Here is a 19,148-nt window from a genome sequence, read left to right as displayed (position 1 = left end):
GTGGCAGGGCAGAGGGCAGAGATGGAAAACATGGAAGGAGCACCCCTTTTTTTAATAAAACCAAAGCAGTTGTGCAAATTGTTGACATTTTGGTTTTGATCGGGATCTGGTGAGCTGTAGAGCTCAACTCCCTTTTCTTTTGGCCAATATTGTTACATAAGTACATGCAAGAATTAAATTCCAGTTAAATCCATTTGGTTAGCATTTAATAAAAATCTCACTGTGTGTCAGCCACTCTGTTAGCTTTTGAGATGCAAAGATGAATAAGACCTTGTTAGTTTGCAAGCTCCTTGGCAGTTTCCCTGGTGTTATGGGAAACCTGTATGCAGAGGGCAGGGAAAGACTGTAGAAAGAGGCAAACCACTCCAGGTTGGAAGATGACAGGTTTAATAAGCAAGGGAACACAAGAGTTTTCTTGGATGGCCGCAAGCTGAGTAGATTTCTACGCCTGACAGAATCTTAAAAGTTTATATAGAGGCCGTTAACTAGGTTCAGTCCAAATAACCTTAACACCACATTCCCTTCTCAAGGCTCTTTACTTGGAGTGGCTTCTGGGAGCAGGGGAGGAAATCAGAACACATATCTCAAGGACAGGGGAGAGGGTGGGGAGCTTCCAGTTGCCCAGGTCCAGCTCGTGGGTCACCTGGAGGTCACATCTTTTTGATAACCTCCTCCAACAGACCTGGCCTTAGCTCTCAGGACACTCATACAGGGGGAAGATAATATGTGAACAGACAAGTGAGTGACATCCAGCATGTTGGTGCTACAACAGAGGGAGGGTACAGGTACACCAGAGGACATTGTTCGTTTCACGTGGGGGTAATGGGAAATGATGCAGGAGGGTCCTTTTTTTTTTTTAACATATAATGTATTATTTGTTTCAGAGGTACAGATCTGTGATTCAACAGTGTTACACAATTCACAGCGCTCACCATAGCACATACCCTCCCCAATGTCCATCACCCAGCCACCCTCCCTCCCACCCGCCTCCACTCCAGCAACCCTCGGTTTGTTTCCTGAGATTAAGAGTCTCTTACGGTTTGTCCCTCCCTTCCCCTATGATCCTCTGTCTTGTTTCTCAAATTCCTCATATCAGTGAGATCATATGATAATTGGCTTTCTCTGTTTGACTTATTTCACTTAGCATGATACCCTCTAGTTCCATCCACGTCATTGCAAATGGCAAGATTTCATTTTTTTTTTGATGGCTGCATAATATTCCATTGTATATATATACACCATATCTTCTTTATCCATTCATCTGTCAATGGACATCTAGGCTCTTTCCGTAATTTGGCTATTGTGGACATTACTGCTACAAACATCGGGGTGCATGTGCCCCTTCGGATCACTACATTTGTATCTTTGGGGTAAATACCCAGTAGTGCCATTGCTGGGTCGTATGGTAGCTCTATTTTCAACTTTTTGAGGAACCTCCATACTGTTTTCCAGAGTGACTGCACCAGCTTGCATTCCCACCAACAGTGTAGGAGGGTTCCCCTTTTTCCGCATCCTCGCCAACATCAGTCCTTTCCTCACTTGTCAATTTTAGCCATTCTGACCGGTATGAGGTGGTATCTCATTGAGGTTTTGATTTGTATTTCCCTGATGCCAAGTGATGTTGAGCACTTTTTCATGGGTCTGTTGTTCATTTAGATGTCTTTGTTGCAGAAATGTCTATTCATGTCTTCGATGCAGGAGGGTCTTAAAGAATGGGTAGATTTATCAAATGACTTGAAAATATAGTCTTTTTTTTTTTTTTTTTTTTTTATTTGAGAGAGAGAGAATGAGAGACAGAGAGCATGAGAGGGAGGAGGGTCAGAGGGAGAAGCAGACTCCCTGCCGAGCAGGGAGCCCGATGCGGGACTCGATCCCGGGACTCCAGGATCATGACCTGAGCCGAAGGCAGTCGCTTAACCAACTGAGCCACCCAGGCGCCCTAAAATATAGTCTTGAAAGGACTTAAGGTAGGCTTTGGAGTCCAACAGGAACTGGATGTGAAATCTGGCTCTGACACATTACACCCTGACCCAGAATGAATCACTTCTCTAAACTCTAGTTTCTTAATTAGTGAAATGGGGATGATGAGTTTTCTCATCAGATTGAGTGATGCTAAAAAGAGATTGTCTATACATGATGACTCTCAGATGTATATCTCCACCCCAGACTTCTCTCTCTCCTGAAATCTAGACTCAGATATTCTGCTACTTGACATCTCCACTTAACATAGGCATCTCAAACTTAACATGTCCAATACCAAATTTTGAATCTAAATCCCTCTAAACTCTCTTCCACCCTTGTCTTTCTCAAGCCTGTTAATGGCAATTCCATGTAAGTTAGATAAAATCTGATATCCCTGAAGTGTGGCTTTTATATCACAAGTGCCATATATGTGTGTGTATATAAATATATATATACTTACATACTTTATATATATATATATATACTTTAAAGTCTGGGAAACCAATTTAAATTTACTTTGAAAGAGACATCCTTGAATAAAAGCTAAGTAGTGAAATGTATTGCCGATGATAGAAATGTAATCCAGATTTCTCAGCCCCATCAACCTTTGGGAGGAAAATAAAAGACTTTCTCCTGGGTTCAGCCTAAGTGGACTTCAGAAATGCTAGGTGTTCTCAGATTCCTTCTCAGAAGTGTTCAGAGTCTGCCTTCTTTCTCTCCTGCTGCACTGGAACATGGGGCTGTCTCTAGTTCCTGCCAGGTGAGGAGTGCCATCACTGTCTTGTCACCATTGTCCACACTGAGGACATTGTCAAGACTCTTTCTCCTACAGCTTCAGATCCTGCTAGCATGCCTCACACACCATTGCCCTTGGAATTTGTGTGAAAGAAATCTTTGTAAATTACTTCATAATAACTTAGAACTGAGTTTACAGGAGTGTGATTAGAGGACAGGTCTTCCCACTAGCTCCTTGCTCCTGAACTAGTCCTTGCCTCAACTCTTATTCTTGTGGCTCCAACCCAGCATTCTTGCAAATAGGCTCCCACATATCTGAATCATTGGATGAACATAGCTAAGCTAGACTTTCTGCTAAAATAAGCAATCATAGAAATAAGAAAACTCAAATTCAGACCACTTTGGAAGTGAATGAGTGAAAAACCAGTCTGGTGTGTGTGTGAGTGAAGTGTATACCTCCCCTGCCCTGTCCCTATCTCATCCATCCAGTCTACCGTCCACACTGAATGAGAACTTGCTGTACTCCACCCCAACTCTGGACACCACGGTGAATGTAAATACATATACCATGCCAGCCGGTCTCAGTAGGTTATAAAAATAGAGTATTGGGAAAAACACCTACCTAAGTCACAGAGGAGTGCAAATATGTATACTTCTTCCATATCAGGCTAATTTTGCTGATACTTTGACTGCAAAAAGAAGTAAACATATTTATGCTATATGTGTTTCCTCAGGATAGGACATCTTTTTTTTTTTTTTTTTTTAAAGATTTTATTTATTTATTTGACAGAGAGAGAGAGAGTGAGAGCAGGAACACAAGCAGGGGGAGTGGGAGAGGGAGGAGCAGGCTTCCCGCGGAGCAGGGAACCCAATGTGGGACTCGATCCCAAGACCCTGGGATCATGACCTGAGCCAAAGGCAGACGCTTAACGACTGAGCCACCCAGGCGCCCAGGATAGAACATCTTTAAACATTTTGTAATTAAACTGTTCAGAAAAAGAGGTAGAGTATAATTATGTCCAGGCTTTAGATCATACTTTAAAGAAAGTTTATTTAGTTATTTTACTCTTTTAATGAAAATTACAGGTTTCTGAAGAAATAGAGAAAATGTCATCTAGAGAGAGGGCTTTGCAGATTAAAATATTAAATCTGGAAATTGAACTTAGAAAGAAAAATGAAGAACAAAATCAACTTGTTTGCAAAATGCACAGCGTAAGTGTTAGTATGGCTTAATGTATTTTCATAAAAAATAAATTAGTATTTAACATTCTTACCATGTAGTTTCGTTAAAGTATGAAGTGAGGGGAATCAGGACTCTTGGTTTACTGGTAATATTAAGAATAACAAATAATATAAATCATAAAAATTTAAAATGTCATGATTATGCCAAAGAGTTATTACCTTGCATCCTTGGTAGCTCCTAGCACATTTCCCCGAAGTCTCATCAGGCCCTTTCCTGCACATTACTTTAGCACAACAGCTGCTTAATGAAACTTACAGATACAATCTACTGAGGAGTTTCTGGTACGAATTTTTCATTTTTTTTAAGATACACAATTCAAACTATTATGAGTTAGACTTTGGTATCTGTCTTGAGTAATGAATATTATACTTTCAGAAAGTGATGAGTTTCTATTAAGTAAATATTCAGTGTTGTTATATCTGCGTATAAGATAGGTGCTCTGAGCCACTCAGCCATGAAATGAGAATCCCAAATTGGCTGTGTTTAATCTTCTGAAGTCTTTTCCTAAATATTCATGAAAATAGTCAATTGGCGTAAGATACTATGGAAGCTAGCATTAGTCGTGACTAGATTACTTGATAACGGTCTACTTGATGACATAGAAAATGATGATACTTTACCTTTTCCGGGAACCAGAGATGCCACGAAAACTATTTTTTCATTCCCAAGTGTCTACAAAGTTGAAAACATGAAAGGTTCAAAACTTAATTGATTTTTGGCATGCAATATTAATTTAATTTTATCACCATCAAAATTTCCATGGCAATTTAATCAGAACAAACATTTCTCACTTTTAATGTAGCACGGGTCTGCCCTTTATTCTAAATCTCTTATATTTATTTAAAAAAATTTTTTTCTCACCATCAGAATTTCAGATACTGTAAAACATGTGTAATTAAAACTTCTGAAAAAATAAGTAGTAAGATGAGCTGGGTTTCTCTATAATGTTCGCAGTGCTTGGTTAAGTTCTGCCAAAATAAGTAAGTTTAAGATGTGATGTTCTGTTAAACCTGATAATTTTTACAGTAGTAAAAATCTAGAATTCTAAGGAAAGATTTAGACATTGCTGAGTCTGTGTGTTCTGTCCCTTCCAGGGTACAGTTCTGTGGGCAGGTCAGTATTTATTTTGTATACGTGTCCTAGCTCTAGCTGAGTTGTAAGCACCCCAGGAGCTGGTCTCATAGTTGGTTCTATCCCAGTGTCTTGCACAGTGCCCTGCCCACGAGCAGGCTTCCTCAGATCTTCTGCCCAAGTGCTTCAGCTGGGGCAGAGTGAATGCGCAGACCCAAGCGTGGCCTCACCTCCTTGACCCAGGCTGCCCTGCCTGAAGCCTGAAATGTCTTTGGAGTCTAATAGATTATCCTAAAATCCGTGAACATTTTACATTCTCCCCTACAATAGAAGTGTGTTCTTATTAATATTTTCCCCTCCAAACAGTTTAGTAAAATTGATGTTCCACAAAGATTCACTATATTCATTCTGTGACTTTGTGTAGCCCAGCCTAGCACATTGCTTCATACCACTCCACTGCCCCCAGGGGGTATCACTCAGTTTCAGAAGGGATCAGGTGTCACTAAATACCAGATAGGAAGGAGGGGAAAAAAAAAAAGATTTCTCTTCTTAAGATGGCTACATTTCAGTTGGAAGCTAGATGATATTTGCAGCCTATCTGAAGTATTTTCAGTGATCAAATCTACTTGAGAATTTATATGCAACTGAATATGTTAAAAAAATATATTGGGCTTTTAATTTTTCCCTCAAATAAAGAACACCTGTAATATTTAGAGTTCTTTTTATTTTTAAAGGATTGTAAAAATAAAATGTTCATCTTAAAACTAGAATTCTGTCACTTTTTAAGGCAGCAAAAGTCTTATGTATAAAATATGAAAATGGTGCCCCACATTCCGGGGGAAGCCTGCTTCTCCCTCTCCCACGCCCCCTGCTTATGTTCCTTCTCTCACTGTGTCGCTGTCTGTCAAATAAATAAATAAAATCTTTAAGAAATAATAATAAATAAATAAAATATGAAAATGGCAAAAACTGATATTAAAATAGGTCATGTTAAATGTAATGAAAAATAGTTTTGACAGTTTTAATAAAATCTGTTATGTTAATCATATTAAATATGTAATCATTTGGGGTTGACTGTGTATTACAACAAGCTATATGACAGTAAAGATCAACCATGTATGTACTTTAGTTATGTGGGATTTTAAAGAAAAATGAGCTCTAAGATATGTTGTTAATGCACGTATCAGATGTTAGAATTCTCTCAAAAATTTAAAAGTCATGTATTTAATTGTATATATAAATTTTACATTATGACTCTGCCCTTTGATACGAATGTCATTATTGATTATCTTTATTTCTTTTTTTATTTAGAAAGCACAACACCAGGAAGTATGTTTGAAGGAAATACAACATAGTCTTGAAAAGTCGGAGAATCAAAATGAAAGTATTAAGAATTATTTACAGTTTCTAAAAACTTCTTATGTAACAATGTTTGGATAAATGGTTATATTTATTTTCTATAAGCAATAGGATTTTACTCTAAGTCTAAAACATGATTAGGTACAAAAATAATAATAAATATAATTTATGGGTGGTAGTAGTAGAGTTTTTATGAGGCTTTCTTAAATACAATTTATTTTCCAATTGCAACTTTAAAATAAGATACTGATGTTAGTATTCCTTTTTGCTGGATAATTTTCATTTAGTTCTGGTTTAATACCTATTTAAATTATATTGATTTTTAGAATGGTTTTCACACACAGAAAAGAAGCCAGAATCATTTTTTGTGACTGTAGCCATCAGTTAATTGAATTTGTAATGAATCTAGGCCAGTTATGAGCCAAATGCATGATTTTGAATAACATATATAATTGTTTTACTTTGTGGTGCTATATATGTATGTATAAAATCAAGGAAAATATTCTGGATATTAATTGTTAATAATAGTATAATTACATACTTTCTAAAGATACCAAATGTCAAATTAATACTGTTTCAAGTATGATGCCATTATAATTTCTGTGAGGATTTTAATAAAGAATTTTAAATCATAGCTATTAAATGCCAGCTGATGGTGACAGATGAAAACACATTGGCATACATTGTTTCTTTATAGAGAATGGGCATTTGGGCTCGCCTGTGAATTTGTAGTCTCTTTTTTTTTTAATTAGTGATTGTCTGGTATTGTCACTGTAGACATTCTAAAGCCCGTGAGGTAACTAAAGGATTAAAGGGGAACAACTTGTCCTGCCCCTTTCCATGGCCAACTCCCTTGGGATGACCAAAATAAGCACTGTTAATACCAAGAAGTTGTAGGATAAGGTCTTTATTACTGCAGTGACATAGAAGAGATACCAGGAACTTATTGCCCCCAATCTCCTACCCGATGTGCCGAGGCAAGATCCTCTAAAAGGGGATTGATGTCGTCAGCAAGGAATCAGGTAATAGTAGCTCCTCGCAGACAATGGCTTGAGGGCTGTTTATTGAAAGGGCACTCAGGTCTCAAAAGATCATCCAGAGAAGCAAATTGTGTACTACACGGTCCAGCCTATGAACAGAGCCATCTCCCCAAGATGTTTTATCCTCTTCTCCGAACAGAAATGGGATCCTTCTTTTCTCTGGTCCCCCTCAGGGGGACCTAAGACTGCCCTAGGATCTATGGGAGCTACTTGTCAATGACCCAGCTGCTTAATAGTATTTTTCTTAAAAGAGCGTAATATGGTAACTTCAGGAACTGGCCACATTGTTTGCCCAATAATTGCTAACAATATTAGTGTTGCCTTTTTTTTTTTTTTTAAATCAGAGTACTTTTACCAAAACACATACTTGACCCTTGTGGTCCTTTCTTCAACTCCTAAGGCAAAGAGAGCTTTAAGAAATACTCCGATGAAAGGAAACTAAGGTTCTTAAGTATTGCTCATTAGACTGAGCTCTTGAAGGGCAGAACTGTACCTTATTCCTATTTCTATTCCAGCCACTACACCATAGCTAGTACATACCTAGATGCTCCGCTGATGTTTGTGGATAGATAGAAAAAAAATGTAAGCATAGAAGGATTAACTACCATAGCTATGGTATAAAACTCTTAAATTTTGAAGTTGGCATTTGAACTTAACTCTTCTGATTCTCAAATCAAAGTTCTACATACAGTGCTGTTTTCCTGTGCAAGGAGTGGCGGCGGCGGGAGCGTTGCTTTTATTTACTGAGGACTTGCTGTGTGCCAGACAGAGCTCCCAGTGTGGGACATGTACTAACTCATTTAATCTTTACACTTAATAGCACTTAATAGATGCTATTAATTCCATTTATTTTTCAGCAAACCAAAGCACAGAAGGGTTTCTTGCCCAAGGCCACAGAGCTAGTAAGTGGCAGGCATCCAGAGTCTCTGCTGACTATGACCACACTACCTTCATATATTTCATAAATAAAGGTAAAGGTTTCTTGTAACAATCGTGCATTTACTTCATCTGTGAATATTTTCTTTTTATTATACTTCTAATTTTTGCCAAGGTGTTTGTGCCTATGCATTAAGATTTAGTCCCTGCAATGTTTCAGATAGACTGTGGAAGGAAATGACTACTGTGGAGGCCCTGAGGTTGGTACTCAGATGCTAGTGACAAAGGACAAGAGGAAGTATGCCAGACCCTAGAAGAACTGTAGCATGAAGGACAGACAGTGGGCTCTTATGGTGTGTGGACCAAACTCAGCATTAGGGAGGCCCAGAGTCAGTGCCCTGGTGTCTCTGAGCAGTGTCCCTGCGGGCAGCTCTCCACCATCCCAGAAAGCTCTCGTCCTGCGGTGCTGACAGCCTGGCAGGGTTTTCTCTATCCTTGATATTCAGGGCCTCAAGACCTTCTTGAGTCCTAAAAGTTTTTTTCCATTATTTCTGCAGTTATTACCTCTCCATATGTTCTTCTCCTCCTCCTTGTTTTGTCTCCGGGATATGATCACCACACAACTTGCCTTTTCCCTCAGGGTCTGTCACAGGGTATCTTGTGAGGTATTGCCACCTGATTTTTCTCACCACTAATGTGGTTCTCAAGGGCAGTCATTCTCTTTCTGTTGGATATTGGATTTCTAATTAAGAAATCATGTTTTTTAGTTCCTGAAAGCATTGGGTTTTGTTTTTTTGTTTTTTAGTGCTGTAATTCCATTATATTTTCATTAAAATTTTCATCTGTTTTTTCCATTGGTTCTACTACAGTAGGAATTTCGAGTTTCTGTTCTGCTGGCCATCTTTCTTCCCAAACCCCATATGAGTTTTAATTTTCCTTGCCTCCTCATGGTTATGGTTCCCTCAATACGTGCCAGCAGCCCGCCCTGCACATTTCTTGGGCAGTAGCAAACCAGGTGGTGAAAGGCGGATGGCTTCGGTTCTCATGGCCTGAGACCTGCTACCCTCAGCTGAAGGGCTGTGAAAAAGCATTCTGCTCCCAGATGTTTTCAGTCACGAGCATCAGTTCTTCTCAGCTACCAAGACTGGAAGCACTTCACTGCACTGAAGAGCCCACTTCAAGGTATTCGGGGGTCAGTAAGTTTGTTGAAGCGAACAACAAGCGAAAAGTCCCCTATGGAAGCGAACCACAGGCGGTGTTGTCTATACCTAGAATACTGTGCAGCAACTTAAAGAATGAATTCGATCTGTATCTGCTGGCTTGAGATTTGTTCATGATTTTTATTTTTATATGATTTTTATTTTAACCTTAAGCGTCACAGAATTATGTATTCACCTTGTAATCAAAAAAAGCGTCTCTTTGTGAATAAGTTTACATATGTTGGTGTAAGCATGGAGAAAGGTGTTGAGAGGCCCACATGCCTTGGTAGGGATGGAGGAAATAGTCTTTATTCCACTCATTCCAATGAGATTACATTACTTTAGATTATTTTCTAATCAGATAATAAAAAATTTAAAGGTTGGAGGACAGGCATAGTATGGAGTGGAAGAGTAGGACCAGTGAGAGGTTATGGTCTGAGAATGAAATATTGGAATTGGATTTTCACAGGGGGGAATAGTCAGGGACAAGGAAAAAGCAAGAAGTCTGCTTGAGGTGGAGTGGAGGTCACTGGAGCGCAGGATGCCATGTAACTGAGAAGGCGTGGATGTTGAAGCCATCTAGAATGTGGAAGGGATTGGAGTAGAGCTGAAGAGCAAGCATCCTGGTTAGATGTGGGCAGGTGAGTAGGTCACTGTACTAAGGAATGAAAGTTTTAAAATTCTACCAAATTCAAAATCCTCAACATGACCCTTAAGGCCTTGCATGTTCTGGTCCTTAGGTCCATGGCCTCACGGCTCTGCCCACTTCCTAACCCTCTCCTATTACTTACCTCCTCACCCACTGTGCCCAGTTGCACTTGGTTTCCCTGAAAACCGAGTTCATTCCTTCTTTCCTTTTGAAATGCTCTTTCCCCCACTTTGGCCTGACTAGATCCTCCTCCTTCTTTCATATCACTTCCTACTCCCTTCTTTCAGAATCGGCAGTTTTTTATCTGTGTGATTGTGTGACGTTTGTCTCACTAGACTTTAACAGTGGGATTTACTGTTCTGTAGCCTACATCTAACACGGTGCCTGGTACATAGCAACCACTAAGTACATATTCGTTGGATGGATAGGTAGATGGAGGGATGGTGATACTGCCATTAGTTCTGAGCTTCAAAGTAGGGAGAGGGGAGTTGCCAGGAAAGGAAGTTAAACAGTCTGGAAGAATGAGTAGCTCTCTCTCCTGCTGGCCGCAGGGGAAGCAGTTTCCTGGGTGAGGTGGCGGTTTCCTTTCAGGCAGAGGTGGAGTCTGAAGAGATTCAGGGGGCAGGAGACTTTGTCTATAATCAGATGTGTGTCCCAGAGGCTACAGTGGAAAATGGAAGGGAGTTGGTATTGGGAGTGAGTCAGGAAAGTAGAATGGGTTGCTTCAGGTAATTTTAAGAGTATTTTCTTTTTTTCTTGTCTAAGAATTAATAAAAATCTCATGTGGTGTCTTCTTTTCTTCTGATACTATTCATTTGGGAAAGTTGCATAAGTCCCAAGTATAACATTAGTGTTTTTGATTTAAGATTGCAACCAGTTGGGCGCCTGGGTGGCTTAGTCGGTTAAGCGACTGCCTTCGGCTCAGGTCATGATCCTGGAGTCCCGGGATCGAGTCCCACATCGGGCTCCCTGCTCTGCGGGGAGCCTGCTTCTCCCTCTCCCCCTCCCCCTGCTTGTGTTCCCTCTCTCGCTGTGTCTCTCTCTGTCAAATAAATAAATAAAATCTTAAAAAAAAAAAAAAAATTGCAACCAGTTGTGGTACTTTCCAATAACACTTCCACAAGAGAAAAAATATTAAAAATAAGTAAATAACTTTTTTCCCTTAAAATTTAAGATTTCCTTAAAATTGTAAAGTTTAGGTACATTTAAAAAAATAAGTATCTTGTTTGTTCTTTCTTTGGCATGGCTTGGGGTAGGGTTAGAGGAAAGGGGAACTGTTAGGAGCCGTTTATATCATTTGTTGTTATTCGATGAAGTTAATATTGACAACAGCCTAAGCTTAAAACCAAAAAAATTAAACCTGTAATTAGCTGTCACACATTATTTTAAATAAACATTTCAATTATAAACTGTGACCCCTTTATGCAAGCTTAAAGTGTATTTTTTGCAATGTCTTTGTAAAGTAGATCTCTTTCCTATCATTTAAAAAAAGGAGCTCAATTTTTTTTTAGAAGAACTGAATTAGAAAGAGCATCTAAATCTAGTATGGTAAGGCATATGTAAATGATCTTAAAAAAATGGCGATTTCATTTTCATAATTAATGGTAACTAAAACTTCTTGAATGTCACCTGAATGCTATCTAAAACTTTTTTATATTTAAAAGATTTTGTTTTACTTCTACAGACAAGCACACTAATTCTTTAAAACTTCATAAGTTTTCATTTCCATGCCAGAAGTCTAACTTAGTTTTTACTATTTTGAACTTGTCTTATTTGAGATTTCTATTTTAGCCTTTCTGATAGTGTTCATAAAATTGAAATGAGAAATAAGAATTTTAATTTTAAATGAGTTGACTCCTATTAAAACACCAATCCTAACACTTGAGAATATAGTAGACACAAAGATTTCTATACTTTCTTTTTCCTGCCTAACATATAAATAGGTCTTACACCTTAATAAAATATGAATGTCCATCAGATAAAATGACCAAAGGATAAAAACAGACAAGTCATAAGAGAAGAATTACCAATGGCTAACAAATATGTTTATAAGATGTTCAGATTTAGTAGTAAAAGAAGTGTTAAGTGAAAACATTTTTAGTATATGTGCTGCTGAAGTGAGCACGTGTTAAGTGAAAACAAATCTCTTCTCTTTCCCTATAGTAATTTTAAAGAGGTAATTCCTAGTTTTAAAAAGAGGTAAAATGAGAATTCTCACACACTACTAATGGGACTTACTGTTCCATTTATCTGTGGATATACAATAATATATTATTGCTCCACAGTTGGATAGTTGTGTTGTTTTCATGTTTTCTCCATTACAAACTTTTCTGCGGTGGATATCATCATGCGTCTAATTATGACTTTAGGATAAATGCCTAGATGTAAATTATAGTTTCAGAAGCCATGAAAGTTTTCAAGGTTCTTGAAACAGAATTGTTCATGCCATTTGCTACAATAATTTTCAACTTAGGCATTTATCCTAAAGTAATAATTAGATGCTGGTGGGAACTACTTCTTACACCACTCCATTGCTCATGCCTGGCACCTAGTAACAATTAAATCTTGTCATTCGACATTCAAATGAATAGCAATATGGCCAAGTCATCTTTCAGTCTTAGTTATAATTGTAAAGTAGGAATGTGAACATGCTCTGAAAATTACAAGGAGTTCTGAAATTGTAAATGTTAGTATTTGTTCATAATTTTAGAAGTGCTATACTTTTATTTCTCATTGTTAGTTGATGCCAATTCAATTAAAACCTGAAGCTGATGTTTACTTTCCTACATGTCTATTTATTTGATAGTCATTTGTATTAATTTTTTTTCAGAAAATTTTTTTAAATTTAAATAATCTCTTCACCCAATGTGGGGCTCTAACTCGCAACGCCAAGATCAAGAGTTGGATGCTCTTCCAGCTGAGCCAGGCAGGTGCCCCCTTTATTAAATTTTTTTGTGTTGATAAAAGTCAATTTAGGTTGTAGTATAAAATGAATTCTGGATTTGAATCTTTGTTGGAGATACATATATAAAATATTTTCTACATCTCTGTGAGTTGTCTTTTGACTTCCTTCATTGTGACTTTTGATGATCAGAGTTCTTAATTTTAATATTGTGTTGATCACGTCTCTTCAGAGAAATAGAATATTCATGGTCTTGGCTCATGTGACCATGGAACCTAAGAAGTCCCATGATCTGCTGTCTGCAATCTGGAGTCTCAGGAAACCTGGTGGTGTTCATTGGCCTGAGAGCCAATGGTATGGATTCTAGTCTGAGTCTGAAGGCCTGAAAGCCAGAAGTACCGAGGGCAGGAGAAGATTGATGTTCCAGCTCAAGTAATCATGTAGACCCCCAGTGAATCCTCCCTCTAACTTTTTTGTTCTGTTCAGGCCCTCAAAGGGTTAGATGATGCCCACCCACATGGGAGAGGGAAATCTGCTTTATTCATTCTACCAGTTCAAATGCTAATCTCTTCCAGAAACACCCTCACAGACACACCCAGAAATAATTTTAGTCAGACAACTGAGCAGCCTGTGATCCAGTCAAACTGACAAAAAATTAACTGTCACAAATATAGTCCAATTTGTCAGTTGTTCCCTTTATGGTTAGCATCTTTTGTGTCCTATTTCAGAAATATTTGCCTATTCCAAGCTAATGAGGATGGTGTCCTATGTTTTCTTCTGAAAGCTTTATTGTTTTACCTTTCATATTTCAATCTGTAATCCATCTTGAATAGATTTTGCTTAGGAGATAAGAATTTTTTTCATATGGATATCTAACTGACCTGTCAACATTTATTGAAAATCAAATCCATTTCTCGCTGTACTGCAGTGTCACCTGTGTCATGAGTCAGATAAACTAGATGTCATAACTCCGATACGTAGTTTCTGTTTGAACTCTACTGTTTCATTGTTCAATTCTTCTGTCTTCGCACCAATACCACTCTGTCTTCCAGCTCTGTTCTTCAAGATGCTTTAGCCGTCCTTGGTCCTTCTTATTTCAATGCAAATTATAAAGTCAGCTTGTTGATGTCTACCTAAAAAATTAAATGTTGGGATTTTTGATTGGGATTGTGTTGAACTTCTAGATCTGTATGGATTAGTTTGGGAGAGATGACTGACATCTTTACTATTGGTGAATTTGTATATCCTTCCACTTATTTAGAAGTTTTAGAAAAATGTCTCAGTAATGTTTTCATAGTTTTCAATTAAATGCCTTGCACATATTTTGTTAGGCCTCGGTGTTTGATTTTTTTGATGCTCTTACCAATAGTATTATTTTTTAAATTTCATTTTTATATATTTGTTGTGATATAGCAGTAGAGTTCCTTTTTATATACTTACCTTATACTCAGATATATTGATGAAATTTAATTATAATAGTTTATATGTTCTTTGGGATTTTCTTTGAAGTCCAGAATTGCAGTGCCTCCAGCTTTGCTTTCTTTTTCAAGATTGCTTTGGCTATTTGGGGTCTTTTGTGGTTCCATACAAATTTTGGGATTATTCTAGCTCTGTGAAAAATGCTCTTGATATTTTGATAGGGATTACATTAAATGTATACATTGCTGGGGTGCCTGGGTGGCTCAGTTGGTTAAGCAACTGCCTTCGGCTCAGGTCATGATCCTGGAGTCCCTGGATCGAGTCCCGCATCGGGCTCCCTGCTCCTCAGGGAGTCTGCATCTCCCTCTGACCCTCCCCCCTCTCATGTGCTCTCTCTCATTCTCTCTCTCTCAAATAAATAAATAAAATCTTAAAAAAAAAAAAAAGGTATACATTCTTTGGGTAGTACTGACATTTTAACAATATTTGTTCTTCCAGTCCATGAGCATGGAATGTCTTTCCATTTCTTTGTGTCATCTTCAATTTCTTTCATCAGTGTTTTATGTTTTCGGATTACAGGTCTTTCACTTCTTTGGTTAGTTTTATTCCTAGGTATCTTACTGTTTTTGATGCAAATGTAAATGGGATCGATTCTTTAATTTCACCTTCTGCTGCTTCATTATTGGGGTATAGAAATGCAACAGATTTCTGTACATTCATTTTCTATCCTGCGACTACTGAATTCATGTATCTGAGCAATTTTTGGTGGTCTTTGTTTTCTGTATAGAGTATCATGTCATCTACAAATATTGAAAAGTTTTACTTCTTCCTTGCCGATTTGGATGCCTTTTTTCTTTTTGTTGTCTGATTGCTGAGGCTAGGCCTTCCAGTACTATGTTGAATAACAGTGGTGAGGATGGACATTCCTTTCTTGTTCCTGACCATAAAGGAAAAGCTCTTAGTTTTTCAGCATTAGGATGGCCTTTATTATCTTGAGGAATGTTCCTTCTAAACCTACCTTGTTGAGGGTTTTTATCATGAATGTATGTTGTACTTTGTCAAATGCTTTTTCTGCATTTATTGAAATGATCATATGGTTCTTTAATTAATGTGCTGTATCACAGTGATTGATTTGTGAATATCGAACCACTGTTGCAACCCAGGAATAATTTCCACTTGATCGTGGTGGATGATTTTTTTAATGTATTGTTGGATTCAGTTTGCTAGTATTTTATTGAGAAATTTGCATCCATGTTCATCAGGGATATTGGCCTGTAGTTCTCTTTTTTAGTGGAGTCTATCTGGTTTTGGATCAGGGTAATTCTGGCCCCACAGAAAAAGAGTTTGAAAGTTTTCCTTCCTCTTCTATTTTTTGGAATAGTGTGAGAAAAATAAGTATTAACTCTTCTTTACTCTTCTTTAAGTGTTTGGTAGAATTCACCTATGAAGCCATCTGGTCCAGGACTTCTGTTTGTTGGGAGTTTTTTTTTTTATTACTGATTCAGTTTCTTTGCTAGTTATTGGTCTGTTCAAGTTTTCTATTTTTTCCTGTTTCAATTTTGGTAGTTTCTAGGAATTTGTCCATTTTTTCCAGATTGTCCAATTTGTTGGCATATAGTTTTTCTTAATATTCTCTTAAAGTTTGTATTTTTGTGGTTTCAGTGGTTGTTTGTCCTCTTTTACTTTGGATTTTGTTTGAGTCCTTTTTTTTTTTTTTTAGTTTCTATATCATTTATTTCTGCTCTAATCTTTATTATTTCCTTCCTTCTGTTGGCTTTTGGCCTCATTTGTTGTTCTTTTTCTAGCTCCTTCAGGTGTAAGGTTAGGTTGTTTATTTGGGATTTTTCTTCTTAAGGTAAGCATGTGTTGCTGTATACTCCCCTCTTGTTTTATGTTCCTTTTTCTCTCCTTTGATTCCTCTTTTTTATTATTTATTTATTTGACAGAGAGAGACACAGTGAGAGAGGGAACACAAGCAGGGGAAGTAGGAGAGGGAGAAGTAGGCTTCCTGCTGAGCAGGGAGCCTGATGCAGGGCTTGATCCCAGGACTCTGGGATCATGACCTGAGCCGAAGGCAGAAGCTTAATGACTGAGCCACCCAGGTGCCCCGCCCCCCTTGATTCCTCTTCTATATCAATCAGATGTCTTTTTTTTTTTTCCCCAAATTTCCTTCTATTAAAAGTAAAGATGACTTATTTTTTGCCAGGGAGGGTCTACCTTTTTTCTATAAGCAGATTAAGTGCCTTAATGCAATCAGCTAATGAGAGACTGGATTACTGTTTTGATAAGACATAGTCTCCTTCCGGCCGCCCCTTTTCCAGTGGCTTATCTTTTTTGGAATTTGAACTGAGAGTGTGAGGGTCTTTCCTACTTAAGCATTGATGGACTGCAGGTAATTCTGCTCTGTTCTTCACAGGTTTTCAGGTTAAGATTTTAGCAAATTACCCCAAACAGGCCTCAGAATTCAGGAAGTGGCTTGATGAGGAAACGTACTGTGTATTCACCACTCTTCAGTCTCCGTTGTTTCCCTCCATTTTCCACCCACCACCAAAAGCTCTTCTGCTTTCTCTGACCCCCAGAAGCAGTCTTCTCCCAGGGGCCAAGCCTGAATTCCCAGCTTCTAGCCATGGCCACCATTGGCAACTGCCCCTCAGAAAACATAGCTGCCAAATGCCGAACATCAAAGATGATTAAGACCTATTTCCTTCTCATACAGCAGAGTTTCTTGACCTTTTTAAAACCACGACACATACGGAAAATAATATATATATTTATTACATTATTTATTTATATATAAATATATATATATGTCAAACTGTAGTAAATAAGAGGAGGATTCTTATAGCCATAAATTTCTGGCCCAGAGGTCTAGCCAACATAGGTCTTGACCAGATCACTCCACTTTACAAGTTGAGAAGATCAGTACTTTCACATTTGTAACCCATTTGTTGCACTGATTTAGACCTTTTGCCTTAATAAATTTGTTCCTCTTTTCTAAGATTCTGAATATTTTTTCATGCCCTTTGGGGGAGAACTGGTACTAACTCTAGATGCCTTTTGGATCTGAGATGATAATGTAGGTGTGCCAGAATCCCTTCCTCAGTCTGGGTCTCTATTCCATGGCTCATCTAGACTCCTTAATAGCCTGTTATTTGGAAGCAGAAATTAGTTAGCCTGTTTACCACCTCAGTTTCTCTTCTGTTCTTTTTCTATTACAAATCTTCCTCATTCAGAGGAACACATAATTTCCATTGTTTGGAGTGCAGTGTAGATTGGCTTTGAAATAGCTGAGATAAAATTATCATTTGCAATGGGAAAATGACTGAAACAAAATGATATGTGTGGTTGAGTTTATGCTTATTTGTTGTTTTATTAACTTTTTACATTCTAAGTCTGTGGATAACTTAGTATTTTAGTTGATAAATGCAGATCCTCTGCAGTTCCAGAAAATCTCTTGGTTTCTAAAAAATGTAAACTTATGTCTACTTCACAAACAAATGTTTTATTTCATTTATAAATAGTTGAACCAGTAATAAGCTGAAAATTTACTATGATACTTAGCTGAGGAATGATGTGGAAGATTATTAGAATGTATTCACACATTAGAGTTCAATTGAGTCTTTGTGATATTCTTTATGGTATGGTAAATATGTAGAGAGAAACATAGCCTATAATTATGGCATTCATTCCTGCTAGGATTACATTATAATTGGACAGTGTAATCACTGTAAATACACAGCTTAAGGTAACCGGAATGGCCAGGACAACAATATTCCCTAAGCTGGCTTACAGTCATCAGGTTGCTGCTGGTGATAGGGGCCTTGTAAATGGAACACAGCAGAACTGTTTAATGACACTAGGCCATAGGAGATGGTAAGGCCTGTGGCTGCCATAGTGAAACTTTATGAGGCGGCAGCACTTCCTAATCCTAGAAAGTTCATAAATGAATTAGCAAACCCCCAATTGTTAAAGGCAAAAGGATCCGGTTATGATTCTCTAACTGCTAATAATGAGGCCATTCTGTCATTACATATTTCGTTTCATGATTTTGAGATTCCCAAGTAGAGACATTTTGACTAAAATAAACAAATAATCAAGTTAACTGTCATATGTTACTGATTAGTAAATTGATAACAGCATACAGAACCAAGATATATGGTAAGATGGGCTAAAGCACATTTAATGTTTAATGATTATTAAGGCAATGCAAAAGAGTATAAGTAGAGTGTTTAAACTCTAGTTCTCAATTTAAGCATTTGTATCTATCAGTATAAGTTTTATAGTTTTCCAGCTGCTTACACATATATATATATATATTTAAATGGAGAAGCTTTTATTCATTAACACAGAGCCTAACACATTGTTAATATTGCAATGCAGAATAAAGCTCCAAAAAAAGTAACAGAATGAAAAGGAAGAGCAAGATGTGGCTCTAGATAAAGAATTCAACAAGTCAGACTCTGAAACAGGCACTCAGATGGAATGGCCTAACCCTAACCCCAGGTTACTGTTACCCCCCCCCCACCCTGTTATGCCCCAAAATAGTCAAAAGGAAACGGTCACAAGCTCACAATTGTTCAGTTCTCACCAATGTTAACAAAGAAAAACAAAATAAACCAAGAAGTACTTGAGGGGGTGCCTCAAGATATTCAGTCAGTAGGGGGAGAATCTCTGTTTCTCGCCTCTCAGTTTG

At 37.8% G+C, this 19,148-nt stretch overlaps 1 protein-coding gene across 8 annotated transcripts in view; it reads left to right on the top strand.

The window, feature by feature from the left end:
• ODF2L (outer dense fiber of sperm tails 2 like) overlaps positions 1-8,071 on the top strand; it is a 72,502-nt gene extending 64,431 nt beyond the window's left edge. For 7 of the 8 annotated variants that reach the window (XM_081818721.1, XM_081818720.1, XM_081818726.1 and 4 more), the window contains 2 exons: positions 3,784-3,909; positions 6,323-8,071. In XM_081818721.1, coding sequence (XP_081674847.1) covers positions 3,784-3,909; positions 6,323-6,451 — 255 coding nt within the window. In that variant the 3' untranslated portion in view covers positions 6,452-8,071. The remainder of the gene's footprint in view (positions 1-3,783; positions 3,910-6,322) is intronic. The other variant, XM_081818725.1, reaches the window with a different exon arrangement.
• Positions 8,072-19,148: the final 11,077 nt, after the last annotated feature.

The sequence above is a fragment of the Leptonychotes weddellii genome, chromosome 4, assembly GCF_054177405.1.
Source record: "Leptonychotes weddellii isolate Sample4059 chromosome 4, ASM5417740v2, whole genome shotgun sequence".
Lineage (NCBI taxonomy): Eukaryota > Metazoa > Chordata > Mammalia > Carnivora > Phocidae > Leptonychotes > Leptonychotes weddellii.
The sequence above is the reverse complement of the archived record's forward strand: the minus strand, read 5'-3'. Positions and strand labels throughout refer to the sequence as shown.